Source organism: Genypterus blacodes, unplaced genomic scaffold, assembly GCF_046128005.1.
Source record: "Genypterus blacodes isolate CSIRO-AG114 ecotype Tasmania unplaced genomic scaffold, CSIRO-AGI_Gbla_v1 ptg000133l_1, whole genome shotgun sequence".
In the NCBI taxonomy this organism is placed as follows: Eukaryota; Metazoa; Chordata; class Actinopteri; order Ophidiiformes; family Ophidiidae; genus Genypterus; species Genypterus blacodes.
The window spans coordinates 6,550,438-6,570,530 of record NW_027466935.1 but is presented as its reverse complement, the minus strand read 5'-3'; the positions used below and the strand labels follow the sequence as shown (position 1 = coordinate 6,570,530).

Below are 20,093 nucleotides of genomic sequence, written 5' to 3'. Positions count from 1 at the left end.
CAAAGGCTTCAAGGGCAAAGTCACACAAACCATCAAAGTTGATTTTATTTGGCACAGATGGTAAAAGCACAATGAAAATATTTGCTGATGAGTATCAAGGGCATGTGCACATATTTACATTGAACTCGGCTCTTTCACAAACAGTTCAAATGTTTTTGTGTGGTATAAGGCACTGTGCATTAGATCCAAACTTTCTTTTAATATCGTTTATTACTATCAAACGACTTTCACAGCATCTCTGATAGTTTCACAGTAAAAATGTTTTATATTTTCACAAGTAAACACTTAAATGGCATCTGGTATGTTACATATTTAAATCATATGCAACATCTAAACAAATACTAAACACCCACCACCATGGCAGCGCCAACCTGCTGTTTAGTCTGTGTGTCTTACCACACACTCACCTGAAGATATTGCAGAAGTAAATATCACATATATATATTCCAGGTAACGTATCAATGTTTACTCACGATTGTCATTGTGACTTGACGTTACGACACAAATTTGCTTTCCTTCTTAATTTCACCAACACTGAACACGAGATATGTTAAAGAAATAAACTCTAAATGTGAGTTAACTTATGTGCCAAAGAATAAGGTGAGGGTCAGCATAGTAGGGTTGAGCATTATGGGAAAGAAATTAATGTGACAATCTATGTAAAGGTGGAAGCTGGGGTAAAAATAGGGGGTAATTCACAACAGGAGTCATTATGGCTAATAAACAGCATCACACCCCTCATTCATAAACACCTGTAACCTTATCTTGAATATCAACCAACTCATGCCAATCATCTTTGGTTTTTTTACCTGGTACACCCCTCACAACGTGTTGGTACCACACCAGTGCTACAATTAATGTAAGGGAAGTTTAAAAATGAGCATGAATTATTACTCTTCTATTTAGAATGGTGCTGTAGATTTTCTTTATAAATAACCCAAATTGACAGAAATCAGAGATCTGACAATATGATTACACCGATGATCAAGGATAAATCTGAATACTGCCCAGCCCCACAACTTACACTTTATCTGACGTGTGAACGTGGAATGCAACAAAAATAAGCTTAGATAAATCTGTAATGGCATCATAGAGAGACACACAGCCAAAGGAACAGCCATAAATGCAGTCATAGCTTCATATGGTTTACAAAGTCCACTTCCCGTGAGCACACATCTCATGCTCAGGCCCTCCAACAGAGACCCCAAGTGGCTCTTGGAAGTCCAAACGTCACAGTCCACTCATGCAAGTCTTTGCATGGTGACCTCCTGACCTCTGTGGAACAAAATTTGGAGAAGAGGATAAGGAGAGAAGGCAGATCTTAGGGTTTAACGCTCAGCAGAGTGGGGACTCGCTGCTCAGCTGCTTGAAGTCCACATGTGCATCTGTCTGGCCATCTGCAACACAAAGTCGATGTCCGGCCGCTGGTCAGGGTCTGGGTTGATGCACATGCTGACCAGGTCCCGGAGCTGCGAAGAGTGTGAAAATGACACGTGAATCTTCTAGTGACACTGAGTCTGAGACTAAGAACGCTGTAAAACCTCCACAAATCCAAGATAAGCAGCCCTCTTGGAAGCCGCCTTTGGAGCCAGTGCCCCAACAACGAATGCAAATACAGAAGTACTGCTTTATTTCTCCTACAACACTTAGTTACAAGTTAGTTAGAATTACTATTTAGTATGCATTTAGTCCTTTTTCCAGTGTGCAAGGCCGTTTACCTCATAGATGTACATAAACTGTGTATAGAAATACAATGGTACCTTATCAGAGTAATGGTCTGGGGGGAGGGGCGGGTAATCACACAGCTCAATCTTCTGACACAGAGCCAGCAAGTTCATTTTGTCCGCATAAAAGGGACTCTGCAGCGCCGCCATCTGGATATGGTGAATAGACAGCATACAGTAACTGAGAACAATTTGATCAACTGTATTTTCATCCCACATCAACAATCAACCTTTAATCTAATCTTACTGACTGATGTGTTCCATGTCTTAATCTGCCACTATATGCAACTCTTCAGTCTTATTTCTTGGTCAGCACAGGTTAGGCAGTTTAACATTGGAATAACTGAGTGTGACATTATTGAGTGTTAAGTTCCTCTTACCTCATACAGGAGACACCCGAGGGACCAGATATCTGATTTAAAGTTATATCCGTTCTCATGGAGCCTCTCTGGAGACATGTAGTACGGTGTACCCACTGGGACATAAGAAAGTAAATGGATTAAAGTTAACATTCATTGATCCAGTTTTTATGTATCAGATGTACTGTAGATTTCAAGCAGACTTCAGATTTTATATACAGGTGCAGCTCAATAAATTAGAATCTGGTCTTCTTCCCCATGATTGTGTCGCTGACTGAACCAGACTGAGAGACAATTAAAGGCTCAGGAAACCTCAGGAGGTGATTTGAGTTAATGAGCTGATTAGAGTGAGACACTGTGAGGCTACAATTTTGAACTTGTACTCACAATATTCACATTTTCTGAGATACTGAATTTGGGGTTTTCATGAGCTGTAAGCCATAATCATCAAAATTAAAACAAATAAAGGTTTGAAATATTTCAATTTGTGTGTAATGAATCTATAATATATGAGAACTTTTTCACGCTATTCTAATTGATTGAGCTGCACCTCTATGCTTACTTTGTCACAACTTTCTTGTTTTTTGAAATAAAAGCAAGCAGTAAAGCAGAAGGTGTTTTACCTAAAGAGTGAGCTGCTGTGGTCTTAGAGCTGAAGAAACGGCCGAGTCCCAGATCGCCCAGCTTCACCTCCCCAGATGCTGTGATGAACACATTGGCTGGTTTGATATCTGTTTGACACACACAAACACAAACACACACACGTTTTTATGTACAAGCATATATTATTTTGCCTTGTAATGGTGTGTTGCTTTCCTATGTTTCTCGTTTCACTCTTCAGTAGGAAGTGGAGGGATGAATGTGAGAAAAGATGAGACATATCTGACTGTGGCGGACAGATGACTGGATGAAAAGTGACAGAATGAAATGAAATCAAGTGGTGCTAAAGTGGTGAGTCACATGGGGAGTTAAGAGGTGAGTTATGTTGTGTGTGGTTGTTTACCACGATGCATCACTCTGCGTGAATGCATGTGCTCCAGTGCGCTGCACAGCTGGACAAAATATTTCCAGACTGTTCTCTCTGGAATGAGCCGCCTCTTCTTCTTGAAGTACTAAATGGAGGGAAGAGAATGCTTATTAAACCACGATATGTAAAGTGGGATTTGAAGTCCTGGAGAGCTTTGTGTGAATTCCAGACCTTTATCATTTGTGAGAGATCTCCAGCATCTGCCAGCTCCAGGATGATGTTAAGCTCATTGTCCTCGATGAAGGAGTCCAGGTACTTGATGACATTGGGATGATTTAACTGCTGCAGGGGGACAAAACATGAAAACGAATTTCAACAGAGCATACAAGAACTCTGACAATCGGAAATCCCTGCGGCTCCTCATCAGACCTTCTTGGTCATTCTACTGATGGACAGAATTTAACTAATGCCAAAGGCCCATGTAGGAGTATTTGTTCAAATCCCAGTTAGTTTAGCCTTGACCCTTGCTTACCTTAAGTAGATCAATCTCTTTGACGCAGTCCTGGCGAGCTTTAGCATCCATCATGTCAAAGATCTGTGGAGACAAAGAAACATGAAACAAAAAGGAAAAGTCCTGTCCTTTTACAGCTTCTCCTGTAATCAGGTCATTTGTACAGAAGAGCTGTAACATCATGTGTTCAAAGCGTTGCCCCTGCCATCAGTGTATGAATGGGTGAATGTGAGGTCATTGTAAAGTACTTCTGAACCATGAAGTTGATTTGAGTACCTGGACCTTCTTGAGAGCGACCAGCTGACCCTCTAGCAGGTACGTGGCTTTGTAGACCTCGCTGAACTGACCTCGGCCAATTTTCTTCTCAATACGGAAGTTTGCCAGCGTGCAGCAGAATCTACAGCTTGGCATGTTTCTCTGTTTAACAAACCACAACATTAAACGCTCCGCATTATTCAATATGTTATTGGCGTGGCATCTTAACAACTGCAGTCTGGAATCACAAATCCACCCAAAGGTAGCTGGGGACAAAAACTCCAAGTCTCTAAAACAAGTGATGACGTAATACATACCTCCTGGCTGGGCATGTTGTAGAGCTTGTTGTGGTTGTCAAAGGAGGGCTGATTGTTGTTCTGTGACTCCATGGTGACATCACAAAGTCACTATGGTTAAAAAAGAAAATTATTGTCATTTATTCAGCACATTTGTTGCTTTTCAGCATTTTAAACCAAATAACAAGAAACACAATCTGTTAACACTGAAACGCACGCAACTGTGGGTGTGCGTTTACTGATGTGGCTTAAGATATTAACAATAATATTAATTTACCAGACTTATTTACTCATGTCAGCTCTATAGTGTAAAATAGAAAATCAGGCGTACCAATTACAACATGATAAAACGGAACATTGCACTATTTAATATATTAAACCTCAATATGTTCAATGTGAACTCATACAAATATACATAGATAGCCTTTAAAACTATCTACTGCTATTCATTTTCACAAATCTACAAACTAACTACCAATAACACTAAATTACCTAATAATATCTGATCAGGCTCTATTTATAACTGTTGCCTGGGCGACACATATACTGCATTTGTCAGAATAATAATCAGCTTTTGGTCAAAACTTGCATCCAATCAGAGCTTTTGAAAGTCGTGTCACACCAGCAAAGGAAACGCCGGTTGCATTTCCTTAAATATAAAACATTTTTGGACGCAGGGGGAGAATAAAGCAGGGCTTGAACGAGGCTGCTGCTGTGAAGACATGAAGGCTTCCTGCTGGAAATCATGTCTTCACTCACACAGGTCACAGCTGACACGTGACTAATTTTAGCCAGTTATTTGACCTTGAATGCCCAGGCATCCTCATAACCAATACACCCCACCCCCACCCTGCTGCTAACATCCAACCTCAACATGCATTTACTCTTCACACACATCCTGTCTGAGTGTGTGTCGGTGTATGTGAGTCTCATCGCACAAAATGCTGCAAATGCAGCACAACACAAAACACACATCCTCCTGTCTTCTCATTTCAACATGTTGCAGTTCAGTTGCTAATTCAAAACCTGAGACATTTGCCAAACTCTCAACAATTTAATTTGTGTTCACCAACTTGAGGGAAGCGCGCGCGTACGCACCGTCACACGCACGCGCACAACACTCTAGCTAACTTTGGCAACTTTAGCCCTGTTAGCGTGACGTTGTAAATAGGTAACTACTGTATAACATTATAATGGCAACACAACATGTTAGTCCGATCGAGCATGAGCACAGTATTTGTCTAGCACATACTACCTTATCATAACGGACGTTAATTTGTCCATAGGTGGGTCAGAAAGCAGAGGGCTAACGTCAGCCAGCGCCGCTCACAGAGCTATGCTAAGCTAACATCATGCCGGAGTAAATAGAGCAGAAGTCTGTGGCGTCGACACGCAAACTTTCTGTTTCAGAACCGGCTCAGCGTAAAACGATCACTTTGACAGTTTGACAGAAGGTAGGCAACGAGCTTTCATGTCTTACCTGAAGAGGAGAATAGCGATGAAGACTTTATATACGGGACATTAGCCCGTGTTGTTTTGCAACTTTTCACTGACACACAGACAAGCAGACAGACCCCCTCCTTCCTTTCCCGAGGCTCTGAGTCAGTCTCTCTCTCTCTTTCTCTCTCTCTCTCTCTCTCTCTCTCTCTCTCTCTCTCTCTCTCTCTCTCTCTCTCGTCTGAAACTCCTGTGTCTCTCTCTCGTCTGAAACTCCTGTGTCAATATTTGAATATAGATTTAATAATAATAACTAATCACCTGCTGTAGTCGACATAGGTGATTAGTTACACACATTACATGGTTATAACACTAACAGTAATATGAAATGATTGCATTGGCATATACGATATCAGATAAAAAAGATGACATAGATAGATGATTTATACACAACATTGGCCCAGCACTTTGTAGGCTGTCGCGGTCTCCTGTCACTTTGAACTTGAGTTTTTAACAAGACTATTACACGAAGAAGCCGCCACACAGCAACCTCAGTGTGTTGAGCGTGTTGAGCAGGAATTTCCACTGCAAAGGTGGGGAAGTCAATTCCGTGAATTCTGTAAAAAAAAAAAAACTATAGCCCACCTTCCTCAGACTCATTATAATTTCTGACTTATAAAACGGGGGCTTGATTAAATATAACGATATATTTTTTAATTAATTTGGTCAGTCATTGCACTTGACACGTGACGTATTTCTGTGATTACTTTTTTTTTTCTTTTAAGTAAAGTGATTTTGTGTATTTGTCAGCTTTCTGTGCCTCATTGCGCGTACACACGCAGTATTCTTTACACATGTGTGTCATAAAGCAGGTAATAACACACGACACAGGAAGTGGTATCACGTGCCCTAAAGTAGTAGCAGTAGTGTTTTGTGGGATTTGTAGTTTCAGGCTTCTCATCGCGGACAAAGTTTTACCACAGTAAAACGACCACTCCCAGAATTCAGTGCGCCACAGAACGTGATCTCAGTATGGCGGAGTGACAGGCTAACATCAGAAGCATAGCTCCGAAAAAAACGCGTCACCGTGACTGGCTCGGGACCGAACATGGGCTCCAGAATTCGGTAAGAAGGTTTTACCCTCCACCCGGGCATTTCGTGTTTTCTTCCACACTGTGCCGGCAGGCCAGGGTGCTGTCAGACGGACTACGAGCTACTTGTGACAGGCTACAAACAGCATTACTGCCGCTGCTCTTTGGTTGTTCCAGTGTTCCCCATCAGCTGAATGTCCTAATGAAGTTGTCATAGTCGGTGTACTCTTCATACCGCTCACGGTGTTTTTGTCATTGTTTACATTTGACACATTTGAAAGGCAAATACGAGCCTAATGCAAAGCAGAAACCCTGACACACTCACTGCTGCTTTATATAGCATTTACCCGTAAAAACATACAACTATCTCAATATTGTGTCTACAGTGTAACGGTAGTCTAAAGTCGATTTTTTTTAGCCTCGACAAATAAAAAATAATAATATAGAGATAGGCCAAGTACGTAAGAAAGCTTATAGGTTATCATTTTGGATTCGTAAGTCAGCAGAGGTTTGTTACTGCCTGGAGGTCTCCATTATGTCAGAAGGATATGTCCAATCGTCATGGCGCTGTGTGTTCACCTTTAGGTTTATGAGGAATTTATATGTCATGACGAGGGTATTATGTATTTATTATTGCCATTTTAAATGGCTGTGCGGAGGATTGTTGTATGTCCGAATATACGGTTTAAAGCCTGTTTACCTGTCCAGTGAGCCCTCCTATTTTAGATAAATGAGGCGTTAATTGTGGCCAACCATATTGCTGTACATTCAAATGTAGAGGTGTCCATACCCCCAATCATTCGACACCTGTGAACTCCACCAGCAACAATAAATGAGCATGCTTTTAATAATAGTTACAGTATGTATTGTTCATTTCATCCAACCAGTCTTACAAATTCAGAAAATTGTTGGGACTTTTCAAAATCACAGAATTAAGATAAAGAAAAGACAGATACGCTTGTTTTTACAATCAAATCCTTGACAATTATGCAGTCTCAAAAACAAAATGAGTGTTTAGCTCAGTAGTCTCCTTTGGGATGCCGGGCTTTTTGGAATGTTTTGGTGAGGACCGAAGGGAGAAGTAAGTGGTAGATGTTTCACCAAATCTTCCGCAATGTGAATCAGTGCTGCTTCCTATGGAAATGAACATGCAAACTTCTGACGCTGGCATCCTTTGTTTCAGCGAGAGCCCTGAGTCCACGTTCGAAGTCTATTTAGAGGTGGTTCATCCAGGCACGCAAGACTCAGGTAAGTCTCTGTAATGCATGTAATACTGGAGTATAGACATGTCTGACAGCACATGTTTGAGCAACAGCTAACATTGAAGAGTGCATCCAGTCTTTAAGCACAGTGTGTGAGCCAGGAAAGATCTAACGGGAACACTTGGAACTGGAATACAGCCGTGATTAATGTGGGGAGTCACTCTTCAGACAAATTAAAAAGAGAAGGCCTTTGTTATCACCAGATCATATGATGCAGCCATACAAGAAAAATGTGACCTGTGTCTTTACTGTGGGTTCTTTTTTCCTTCATTGTACTCATATGACACCTCATCATTATTCTACCAGTCAGCTGGCTTTAGTCAGGATATAACTGTGACTTCACTGCAAACAGAGGAAGTAGGTGGAACATGAAAATATAATGGTTTTGTTGCCACATCTGCACATCCTGTGATTCAATCTGGCAGCTTTGAACTGCACATTGTTATTACACACATGCTCTACTTTGCTGTGGCACACAAAATTCACCTTTGATCCATCTGCTATTGACCTTTCCAACACACAATCAATGAGAAAATACAGTAGCTTTTGTAGCGTTTAAAACTCATTCAGAGCAATAATGAAAAATCCGGTTCATAAGCACCAGTAGTGCAGAGCAGTTTCCTGAATCCGTCGGTCATCTGTGAGCTTCTGTGTGCTGAGTGCATTGCATACAGGCATGAAAATACTCAAGTGACAGTGAAGAGCAGATGTGGAACCTCTGCTACAGCCTCCCATATAACAAACATGGGTGCTGAGAAACTGCTTTTAAGATTAATGTGAGGTAACTTGTGATACGATATAGTTTAGGTCTTGCAGTGGGATAGGAGTATCGGATCGAATATTCCGATATTCACACAGTCTTCTATGGTAACGTGATGCAGTGTGGTGGAGGGTAGAATAAAATTAGTAAAGTAAGCATCCTTTCTCCTTATCTCCTATGACGATGCTGATAACTAAGACAAAGTCGCCTAATATTGTCTTTATTTACAGGGCCAGAGGTGCAGCGACGTTATCCTGAGGACTATATGGACCAGGTTTGACATTCTCATGTCTTCCTCTGCTTCTTATTTGATTAAGATCAATTCTTCCATGTACTGTTTATAGGTGTATCTTTCATTTTGTCATGTATGTCCCACAGGAAACTCTTCAGACTGTGCCCAGGTTCTGCTTCCCCTTCAACATGGACAGGTACAGACCGTTACCAGACACATGTACACACACACACAGACAGGTACACACACGTACACACACACACACACACACACACACACACACACACACACACACACACACACACACACACACACACACACACACACAGGTTTAGAGTAGCATACTGCATCACACTGACTGGCTCAGCATGTGATGACTGATCATTGTTATATCACATTAATGCTTGACATGTTGAAAGCAGACTGGATTGACTTCTCTTCAGTATCGTATAACATCTGTACAGCTGATCCGTGAGTGAAGTTGTAGTTGTACTGACAAAGAAATCAGAGGCAGCTGAGATGAGAAACATGATGTCATTTATGTGCTGTTATGTGATTTTCACACGTTTCTCTCTCTGATTAACCCCCAATCCTTGTGTCTGACCCTCCCACTGAAGCCTGATGGTGAACCAGGTTGGCCAAAACTTCACCTTTGTTCTGACTGATATCGCAAGCAAGCAGAGATTTGGATTCTGTCGGCTTTCCTCAGGTGCCCAAAGCTGCTTCTGCATCCTCAGGTAAGCTAAGTAATACCTACAAGTAACCATATTCTGGGAACGATATGCCGATTCATGAGATGTTTGAAAGAGACGGATACATCATCCTGAGTAGCTGTCAAACAACAACTGTCAAAGTTGTGATCAACACACACACACACCAATACATAATTAAATCAGACTTCAACGGGAGAAAAGAGCAGAGAAGCACAAACTGACAATTATCATCTGGATCTTGTCAAATGCAGCACATCTGATCAGGAAACTAGTTCCCAAATAATCTTGCTGAAGCTGTTGCAGTAAAATGAGTCACATTACAGAAGCGACACCATGGGTCCGTCCTGCTGATTGTTCCGATAACATCAATCGTTCCATCTCCATTTTAGTCGAATCTGACAATCGCACAGTTACATGACAGTGATCCTGATGAGCTGCGATCGACATACACACGCACACGCACACACACACACACACACACACACACACACACACACACACACACACACACACACACACACACACACACACACACACACACACACACACACACACACACACACACGCACACAGTAACCCCCTGCAAAGCCCTGACATCAATCTTGAGTGCTAACAGACGTTGTGAACAGTTCTAACAGCTGCTTTGGAGGGTCCCACTGAGATCCTAGTCAGGTTGCAAGTTATTCAATGTGTTCTCTTTCTCTTAGCTACCTGCCCTGGTTTGAAGTCTTCTACAAGCTGCTCAACATCCTTGCAGATTATACAGTCAAAGGCCAAGTAAGTACACATTCTTTTTCCTTCTTTCACGGTAACCATTTGTGGTTCGTCTTGATATTTAGTTATTCAATTATTGTGTTACGTTACGTATCCTCAAATCCATAATGTTGGGCCGCAATGAAGTGTTGTATTGCTCGTGTCTTCAATGTTCCATCGTTTGAATTTTGGCTATTCTGTTTGTTTCAGGAAAGCCAATTGCAAGAGCTCCTGGTGTCTCTGCATACCCTCCCCCTCCCTGAGCCCGGGGTTCCTGTCCATCTCGGTGCGGTGAGTTTGACAGCTTGAACACATTCTTTTTGTTTGAATTGATAAAAATGCAGTATTTTCCCTTAAGGCACATATTATAGAAAGATGTGAAGTCATTGCAGCCAGCGATTCTCCTGCAATTAATACAACATTTTTAAGGGTTCCTTTTATAATAAAGAACAAGCTCACACACAAGTTAACACTGCTCATTCTTTGTCTTTTGTGTGTGTGTGTGATCAGCATTCTTTCTTCACTGTGCCTGACACGAGGGAGCTCCCCAGCATACCTGAGAATGTGAGTGATGCTTTTTGTTTGACTTATCGCTTTCTAAGAATTCTCTCCTCTCCCATTATCTTAACACCAGAGAAGCGTTCCACACACTGACACACTTTATGACAAGGAGCATTGAAGTTGTTCTATCTAGCTGCTTGAGAAGATTTAATGTCTATTCACATTCCTGACGTTAATGTTCAATTCAATCTTTGTTCATTCTGTTGATGTCTTGCAGAGGAACCTGACTGAGTACTTTGTAGCAGTAGATGTGAATAACATGCTTCATCTGTATGCCAGCATGCTTTATGAACGACGAATCCTCATCTGCTGTAGCAAACTAAGCACTGTGAGTACAATCTCCTCCTTCCTCCGACCATTTGTCAATCATATGTCCTCTTAATAGTTTTTGATCATGTTTTAATTCCCTCTAATATTGTTAATACGTAATCATTTGCAATTAGTTTGTCCCCCCTGCAATTTACCGTTTGAGTTTGACCAAAAGCAGCAATGTCTACCTTTGGCCTCCTATGGTGAAAGTGTAATATTTGCATGTGTGGGTTTCATTTTTGTACAGTATATAGGTGGAGCGATTTGTGATTTACATTGGAGATGTAATTTAAGGTGTCTTGGTCTGTAGCCTAGGTTAGCACAAAGACTGGAAACAGACAGAAGCTGCGCCATCAAATGTGAAAAACAAATCCTCTTTCAGACACACCTTTGACCTTCCATATTGTTTGTTGTTGTTGTTGTTTACAGTTAACAGCTTGTGTCCATGGGTCTGCAGCCTTGCTATATCCAATGTACTGGCAACATGTTTACATTCCCGTCTTGCCTCAGCATCTCATAGACTACTGTTGGTGAGTGTGGTGCATCTTTATAACAGTGAAAACAAACGGATCAATAAGAAATGTTTGTTATTTCTTCAGTCTTTCCAACAATCTTCAGAGGAAAGCTCATCTAGTTCAAGTAGTTCTTGGCTGATGATGTTCATCAATAAAGTGCACATGGTGAAAACAATAACAAAGATCCTTTAAGAAAATCTACTGCAAGTATTCGATCCTAAATGAGGGATTGAAGATGATCCTGAACTCGCAGATGTAACTAGAAGCTTTGATAACATCTGACAAGTGTTAACAAACTAACCGTGGCTTACAGTCTGACTTCAGCTTTAACCACTGACCACACGCTTTTACAGGGAGATGAGAGGAAAGGAAAAACAAGAAGTGGAGTGTGAAGTCTGACAGTAGAGTTCAGTGTAAAGTGACTCATCAACAGGGCTTTGCTTCAGTGATGCCAACTTTGGTATGATAACCCTACGCCTGTTTCACCCTTCTAGTGCCCCGATGCCCTACCTCATCGGAGTCCATTCCAGCCTGATGGAGGTATGCACACATGAATGATTTGAAGGAACGGATCTATCCAGCATATTTGTACAGCACACTGATGGACTTTCCCTTTGGCATGTTATTGTTGTGCCCCTGTAGAAGGTGAGAGGGATGGCTCTAGATGATGCAGTGGTCTTGAATGTGGACACCAACACTTTGGAAAGCCCCTTTGAGGACCTCCAAAACCTGCCAAATGATGTGGTGCGTAATACTTATAATACTGTATACACCAATCTGTCAGTGTCACGTTCCATTCTAGGTGAAAGGTAATTCAACTGTACTTTTTTTTGCAGGTTTCATCTTTAAAAAGCAGACTGAAGAAGGTCTCAACAACGACGGGAGACGGTGTGGCACGAGCCTTCCTCAAGAGTCAGGCTGCTCTGTTCGGAAGCTACAGGAATGCTCTGCAGTTTGAGCCGGTCAGTCCGCTCAACGGATGCAAGGAACACCCCAGAATACTTAATTAGTTATTACTTTATAACTCATAACTGTAAAAATACATAAAATATACTTTTGCTTCCTGGAGGGTTCTTCCCACTTCCCTCCATATTGGCTACAGACTTTGATTCCTCATTCTCTAAAAGCAAGAGTAGTGGAATGAGGAAGACTCTGGAGACATTTCATAGTCCTATACGTAAGCAGAATCACCCCAGTGTTTCATGTTGTTGTTCTGATGAATGTGTAACCGAGCACTGACACACAAAACCAGCACATAAATATTTCCAGTGACAAACTTTAAATGTTGGTTCTGTGTTTGTTTCTAAGGGAGAGCGCATAACTTTCAGTGAGGAATGCTTCATCAACCATCGCTCCAGTGCCATGAGAGGCTTTCTGCAGAACGCTATTCAGCTGCAGCTCTTCAAACAGGTACACACACGCAGAGCCACGAGCATGTTTCTGCAGAACAATATTTAACATTACCACACACACACACACACAAAATATCACTTTTTTCTATTTTGTGATTTGGATTATTTGTAATATTTTATACTTTTTTTCCACACATTTTTCACACAAATTCCACACAAATCCACTTGACCTCTTGAACTCTACATCTGCAGTTCATAGACGGACGTTTGGATCTGCTGAATGCCGGCGAGGGTTTCAGTGACATGTTTGAGGAAGAGATCAGCATGGGGGAATATGCAGGTGAGTCATCAGGAAATAAACAAATAAACTCACAAGTAATCCAATTTATCTTCACAATGTAACGCGACCGACTTTCTCTCTCTCCAGGAAGTGACAAGACGTACCACCAGTGGCTGTTTACCGTCAAGGTGAGGACAAAGGCTTCACTTCAGAGATAATTCTGTTTCTGCCTTTACTTGCCGAGCCTCCTTTAACATCGCATAAATTATGTGTCAATGTTTTGTAACAGAAAGGGGGCGGAGCTATATTCAACACAGTAAAGACCAAGGCCAACCCAGCTATGAAGACCGTTTACAAGTTTGTAAGCATAAAACTGGCTTCTTTCCCCCAAATTGCTGACAAAGCTTGTATTCACATAAAGAGTGGTAAATGTCTGTTTTTTTCCGCTCCGACAGGCCAAAGACCACGCAAAGATGGGTATCAAGGAAGTGAAGAGCCGACTAAAGCAGAAGGTAAGATGCTGGGCTTTAATCACAAACACTTAACATGATAGGAGATGGATCTTAGTCTCAACTACTACCATGCTGCCTCCTTCCCCTCCTCACCTCCCTGTGCTCCCTCTTTTCCAGGAGCAAGCAGAGAACGGCTTCTCCACAGCAGGGACTACAGTCTTCGACCACAGCACAACCGGGTTTCCCTCTTCCAGGGGAGAAGGGCCTCTGCAAGCATGGGATGGTGACGGGCCCGTCACTGTGCACTTTGGACAGGTGGGCTGGAATGAGCCAGGTGATGAGGAGCTTAAGTTAGAGTTTGATTAGGAGGATCTCCCCTAAGTAGTTTCTGAGTTTCTACGGAAATTTGATGGGAGGTTTAGGCCATAGATCACAGAAACATTAGCTTATAGTGTGACTCATGCTCCTTTGTTGCCTCTTATAATGCTGCATTTTGTAAATAGTACTACATTTCTAGTGACGTAGAATTTATAGCTGTTTTGCGTGACTGAGACGTGTGCATCACAGTGATGATGTCAATGAATGACTAGCGCACAACAAAGCAGAGGCTCTTAAGTCCTCAGGTGAGTATGAGGTGTAAATATGCAGGTGCACAGTTTGGGCATTAATAATGTAACCTCTGAATACAGCTCGCAGTTAGGTGCTTTCATAAATGTACCTGTGTGTGTGTGTGTGTGTGTGTGTGTGTGTGTGTGTGTGTGTGTGTGTGTGTGTGTGTGTGTGTGTGTGTGTGTGTGTGTGTGTGTGTGTGTGTGTGGGGGGAGCATTTAGGTTTACTGAACATGTTTGTCACTGCATAGGCTCGGCCGTCGTTACTGATGAAGAGACCATCCAGCCACATGAGTCTGGAAAGCAGTGCAGACCAGTAAGTCCACCTCCTTCACACTGTTTATACCCCACTGTCCTTAAAGGTCCATACATGGCACATAAAAAGGAGCAATAGGTCATGAAAAAACAGGGGACTTGAGTCTTCAGTGTGGGATAGGGTTTTGGGTCACACACTGCTGTCCACCATATCATAATCCACTCTGGTGAAGGGACCGAGGGCGAGTCATGTTGTGATGTAACCTTTTTGTGGGGGTTTGTAGGAATATGGCTGTAAACATAACCACGGCTTCATAACACTAACCCCCAAAAATGTAGAAACTGTGACTGTTTGTTGGTTTTCTTCAATTTAAGGCTGTTTTTGTTCCACCTTCGTCCATATTGGCTTCAGAATATATTATGGCAATGATGGCTGAGCTTTGGCCATAGTTGAGAGAAGTTCAGGCTTCCAGCAGGATTTCTTTATGCGTTCCTCATGACAGTGTAGGAGAAAGAGAAGCAGTGCCCTCTGCTGGCTACTGCTGCTTGCTCTGGGACCCCTTGCTGTCTATACTACTACATACGTTTACATCAGAATCCTTTCATTTACAGTTTACTGGTCTTAAAACCTTCTCCTGCCTCCTTTCCTCTCCTCGTTTATAGAGCATTTTTACTTCCTTCTAATCAGGTGTGAAATTCTATTTCTCTTCCTTCTTCTCACTGTAGCTCTGTCCGTCCTACTCGTCACTACACAGTCTTTCTCTCTGAGGATTCATCTGGAGACGAGCTCCAGTATGACGGCGGCTCCATCTCTGGACTTCCTGACAGCTTTCTCTTCTCAGTCCCTTTTGACTGGTCCCCTCTGTATGCACTTCTGATAAGACTCCTGTTCTTTTCTTTTTTTTTTTCCTCTCCTCCCTTCTTTTCATTTCTCCTCTCAAGTCTTCTTTTCTTTTCTCCTCGATCGTGCAAATGTATTTTTAAATATTGATTGTTCTGTGATTAAGGCAATAAAGCGATTAGTAAGTATCATTTAAACTCCCAAATCAGGTAAAATTAGACATATTACTTAGAGTTTTAGACCAAGATTATGTGTTTGAAAGTGGATTTGCTCAGGCATGTAAACTTCGTGTCACTTTTGAAGCAACGGTGAACAAATTTGTATCTAACCAAATCATGTAGAGTAGCATGCTGTGCCATCTCAATGCACACAGTTCCACAAGTGTCCATTCAAAGGCTTAAGGAACTATTTACAAAAACAATGTTGGTGATCTATTTTGCACACCAATGACCAGAAAATCATGATCACTGACGGTGGTTTTGAGAAGGGAGCTCATCTTGGCTCTTGCTTTAGGTTAGACGAATTCTGGATTTGAGTCTAGGGTTATGCCCCAAGGTTACAATCGCGGGAGTTTCCTTGATGGATTGTACCACAGATACACAATACCAGAACTTATTTTATATAGTATTTTAGTTTTAATCAGAGCTCATTGACTGCATGGCTGGTATTTTGGACACATGCTCGTATAGTGTCGTCTGCATCTTACCAGTGTAATTGATTCTCCAACCTTGACCCATCAAATACACTACATATGTAATAAATTCACTTTAAAGTAACTGCTGTCCCCTGCAGGCCGCAGCCGTACCGCTCCCTGAAGGAGGCGGACTTGACTGAGGATCCTGGTTTTGGGGCAGAACGTCACACGGCCCCACCCAGCCCGGTCATCGAGAAGTTCTCCAACGTCACCCTACTGGGCGATATCTTCAGCTGCCAGGATGAGCCGGACAACCAACACATGACCCTGGCTAAAAGTCTGGAGGACCTAAGGACCTCCAAAGATGCAGAGGACCTCCAAGCTAAGTTCACCTACCAGGTAAGAGGTCAAAACTCTAGTTTGCATAGCATTCTCTTTGATTTGTCTTTGCCAACTTTGTTTTTTGTCTTTGCGTCCTTCATGTCTTTTGATTATGTGTTTGCAGAGGATGGATATGAGCATTGATGAACACTCTCGCACACTTCCTGGCCTCAGGGTTTCTAACCCATACAATAAGCTGTGGAGCAGTGGGCAGGATCACATGTCCTTGCACGCTTATGTGCCTCCAGACAAGGACAGGCCACCGTCTCTCCTCCCTCCTGTGCAGCAGGAGGGAGCCCGTTCCTGCAGCCCCGACCTTCCAGACATTTCCACCCCCTGTCAGAGTAACATCACCATTCCACGGCCTCAAGGAAGGAAGACCCCTGAAATGGGTAAGGTTCTGGCTCCCCCTGTGACTCAGGCCCGCTGTAAGGTGGCCGAAGCAGATGGAAGGACTAAGTCAGGGGGACATGAGTTTAGACAAGCCCTAAGTATGAACACAGCTGAGGACTTGCTGAAGCCCACAGAGGACCCAGAAGACAGCGGAGACCTGCTGAGTCTTCTGGACCCCCTGAACAGCTCAGTAAAGATGAGCTCCATGTCGGGGGTGGAGGGGGGTGATTCTGGAGTTCCCCCCTGGTCATCCAAGTGCTTGACTACTCTCCCACTGCACTCTCACACATCTCTCAATCCCTTCGCTCAGTCTCTCCGCCACACTTCCCCTCACATGCACTACTCACCCACTGTGAGCGGGAATCCCTTCAATGTGACCTACGGGTCCCCGGCAGGCTCTTACTTCCAACCTTCCCCCCAAGTGCACTCTTTTTCCCATCTCCCAGGCCTCTACAGGAACCGTTCACCAGGCACCTCACCGCTGCCCCCTAGCTTCGGACTGTCAGCGTTCCCCCCCTCCACCTCCCCCCTGCCTCACAGCTCTGCCAGCACTCACGCTCTGTCCAACCTGTTGGACTCCGCGTCCGTTCCCAACTTAAACCTGAACACAACAGCCAAACCACCCGCTGCCGAGCAAGACTGCCAGAAAGCTCAGGATCCATTTGGTGACCTGGTGTCTATGGCTAAGCCAGCTACACACCCAAATAAGATGGCGGATGACCTTCGGAAGAGGTGGCAAACATTTGAGTGAAACCTGAAACATCATTTTTTCTTCTGTCATCTTCTGTCACAGCTAATGAAGTGTTAGTGTTGCCGCTCTCTCAACTATAAGCGGAGGAAGAAGAAGATGGTGGTCATTTATATTTTATCCAGCGTGTTTCCAAGTGCATCCGAGCAGTTTGAGCTCACACTGCCTCATGTTACCCTGCTTCTGTTTTAAGAGATGGAGAATGATTCTGCTTTTTATGACTTTTAAAGCCACCCGGAAGAACAAGAAACAAACTGAACTACATGGGAGCTGCCATTCTTGACTTTTAACATATGTTGTATTACATCTCATATACTCTTATCAGACCTTTCCCACTTACAAACTCATAAACAACAGCAGGGTAGTTATATATCGACTAGTTAATGTAATTCTCTTGTGAGCTTACCAAATGTAATGATTTTCTGGGAAATTAGAGACAAACTAGGTTACTCATGTTGTTTTTTTGCCAGCTGGAGCATTTCTGGTGATATTTGGCATCACGTAAAAGATCCACAGTCACCCTGTATTCTGTAGAATGGACCCACATTCAACCACAGAATCTGTGAAACATGGAAAGGTTCCTCAAAGCTACTCTACACCGTTGCCTCAAAGTGGTATACAGTTCTATTCGGGAATCTAGACGATATATTTCACTTTTATCCTGATGTGCGTAACTTCTATCTTTGGGCTGTTGAAGAACTCATTTGGTGTTCCAGTTCCATTCAAAGGCATACAGACCTGGTAAGCTAATGCCAAATATTGCCAAAAATGTTCCAATACCAAATTTAACCCCTAAATCCTTCAGTTTAGTCAAATAGCAGCATCACTTTATTACGAATTCGAACATTACTCTCCACTTACAACAACAACCTGCAGAGGCCAGTAGAGTTACTCATCAAACAGCTCAGCCACTGGAACTCACTACAACAAAAATGTACAGAAGTGGATTTCAGGACAATAGACTGTATGCAGTATAGGTTGTGCATCAGACTAAGCCCCTCCCCCTCCATGTTCAGTTCTTCCTGCTGACCACAATCTGAGCTCAGCCACACCCACGCACCCATTTCTCCTCAACTTCCAGCCTTGTCTTTGGTGCCACACAAACTCATCATCATATAGATTAGACATTGTGATTTTCAGAACACATTACACACACTCACACACACACACACACACACACACACACACAGAGTTTAGTGTGGCTCTTCAGTGTGCAGTGCCATTGGTTCATATATTCCTGTGTCCTGCACAGTAATGGAAACGTGTGTCTTCTCTCCCTGAAATTCTCTTCAACATTTCTGTCCAATTCAATGTACAGGAACTTTGGTACCTCCTATTGTACAGGTATTATTTGTGAAATCCACTCCGGCTTTTTCCTCCTGCTGAGTTTTGCCTTACCTACCGGATAATTCCAGGCCCTGTGCGCGCTACGTCTGTTTAAGCCGATAGATTTCTCCCCGTAACAGAACTGGTGTTGTTGTGACGCCGGTTACAGCTATGCAGGGAATGTTTTTCTGCTCTGTAGTGAAGTTTTAGGCGCTCAGTGCGGTGAGCTGCAGAAGTGCTGTACACATCTGCTTGCTGTTGTGTGTCTGTTTAATTATGATGCTCCGATAAGATGGCAGTGTGATTTTTTTTGCCCTCACTATTAAAATATGGGGAACTGTGTTTATTAGCTCACAAGATGACCTCACTCACTCTGACTCTTTCTCCTCCTCCATGTGGTCCAGAACAAAAAGTCTCAACATGTCCTCCCGTCTCATCCCAAGTCAGTGTCTCAGTGTGGAATATTGATGGAAGATTAGCTGATACAGAAGATGCTTTTACATTTCACACTGTTGCAAATAGTGAGTTTAGTTTTTTCAGCTGGAATTCTGTCGCTTCAAACAAAGATGACTTCTGTGCAAACCCACAGCTGACTGAACGTCTTGAATCTCAGCAGAATAAATCTCTGAAAATATCTTCAAAAGAAAGATGTGGTCTATGTCACTTTAATGAACTGCACAACACTCAGTTTCTGTCATTTTAAAGAATCTCTTGTCAGAATTGAAATGTTTGTATGTTCACATTTTATCATAAATGCAAATGTTAAGCTGTTCTGATCATTTGCTGATGATTTGAGTCTATACTTAATTGTTAAACTTTGGTTAGTTTTTTTTCCTGATGATGAAAATAATAATCACAATTTGTTGTTTGTGATTACGGCCAATCAGTGAACGGGATTCATTTGGTGTATGTGATCAGACTGCTTTTACTTTGTGACTAAATGGAAATTGAATTAAAGAGCATTCACTGTCAATTCCTGGGACTGTGAGCCACTCGGATACAATTGTACGACAGCCAGAGTGTTCAATTCAAGCAAAGATAGCTTCATGGAACTATTGATAATATCAGCCTGCTGAA

General features: G+C 42.5%; 2 protein-coding genes across 5 annotated transcripts; one reads left to right on the top strand and one right to left on the bottom strand.

Annotated features, from left to right (window-relative positions):
- Nucleotides 1–27: 27 nt before the first annotated feature.
- nek6 (NIMA-related kinase 6) lies at nt 28–5,740 on the bottom strand. 2 transcript variants are annotated; one of them, XM_076164262.1, is made up of 10 exons: nt 5,593–5,740; nt 4,134–4,223; nt 3,838–3,978; nt 3,583–3,645; nt 3,282–3,392; nt 3,087–3,195; nt 2,707–2,814; nt 2,105–2,199; nt 1,761–1,905; nt 28–1,469 (listed from the first exon to the last, which is right to left on the bottom strand). In XM_076164262.1, exons 2-9 carry the CDS (start codon nt 4,203–4,205, stop codon nt 1,807–1,809), a joined length of 798 nt encoding a protein of 265 aa, XP_076020377.1. In that variant the 5' UTR covers nt 4,206–4,223; nt 5,593–5,740; the 3' UTR covers nt 28–1,469; nt 1,761–1,806. The 2 variants fall into 2 exon arrangements, with proteins under 2 accessions (XP_076020377.1, XP_076020376.1); XM_076164261.1 differs by having other exon boundaries at nt 1,761–1,874.
- dennd1a (DENN/MADD domain containing 1A) lies at nt 5,457–19,326 on the top strand. Of its 3 annotated transcripts, none has more exons than XM_076164258.1 (23): nt 5,459–5,566; nt 6,496–6,674; nt 7,824–7,888; nt 8,893–8,936; nt 9,041–9,090; nt 9,512–9,631; nt 10,315–10,384; nt 10,571–10,651; nt 10,871–10,924; nt 11,139–11,249; nt 11,660–11,760; nt 12,240–12,285; nt 12,388–12,489; nt 12,582–12,707; nt 13,054–13,155; nt 13,350–13,437; nt 13,525–13,565; nt 13,667–13,738; nt 13,833–13,889; nt 14,007–14,144; nt 14,690–14,754; nt 16,327–16,567; nt 16,674–19,326. In XM_076164258.1, exons 2-23 carry the CDS (start codon nt 6,658–6,660, stop codon nt 17,691–17,693), a joined length of 2,811 nt encoding a protein of 936 aa, XP_076020373.1. In that variant the 5' UTR covers nt 5,459–5,566; nt 6,496–6,657; the 3' UTR covers nt 17,694–19,326. The 3 variants fall into 3 exon arrangements, with proteins under 3 accessions (XP_076020374.1, XP_076020373.1, XP_076020375.1); XM_076164260.1 differs by lacking the exon at nt 5,459–5,566 and adding an exon at nt 15,420–15,557 and having other exon boundaries at nt 5,836–6,674; XM_076164259.1 differs by lacking the exon at nt 16,674–19,326 and having other exon boundaries at nt 5,457–5,566; nt 14,007–14,163; nt 16,327–16,496.
- Nucleotides 19,327–20,093: the final 767 nt, after the last annotated feature.

Coding starts and splice junctions, on each gene's coding strand:
- nek6 (XM_076164261.1), bottom strand. CDS start 4,205: ATGGAGTCACAGAACAACAATCAGCCCTCCTTTGACAACCACAACAAG. Junction 3,393..3,582: donor AAGAGATTGATCTACTTAAG/GTAAGCAAGGGT, acceptor GTCCCCCTGCAG/CAGTTAAATCATCCCAATGT. Junction 3,196..3,281: donor ATCTCTCACAAATGATAAAG/GTCTGGAATTCA, acceptor CCCTCCATTTAG/TACTTCAAGAAGAAGAGGCG.
- dennd1a (XM_076164260.1), top strand. Junction 8,937..9,040: donor CTGAGGACTATATGGACCAG/GTTTGACATTCT, acceptor TATGTCCCACAG/GAAACTCTTCAGACTGTGCC. Junction 10,385..10,570: donor ATTATACAGTCAAAGGCCAA/GTAAGTACACAT, acceptor TGTTTGTTTCAG/GAAAGCCAATTGCAAGAGCT.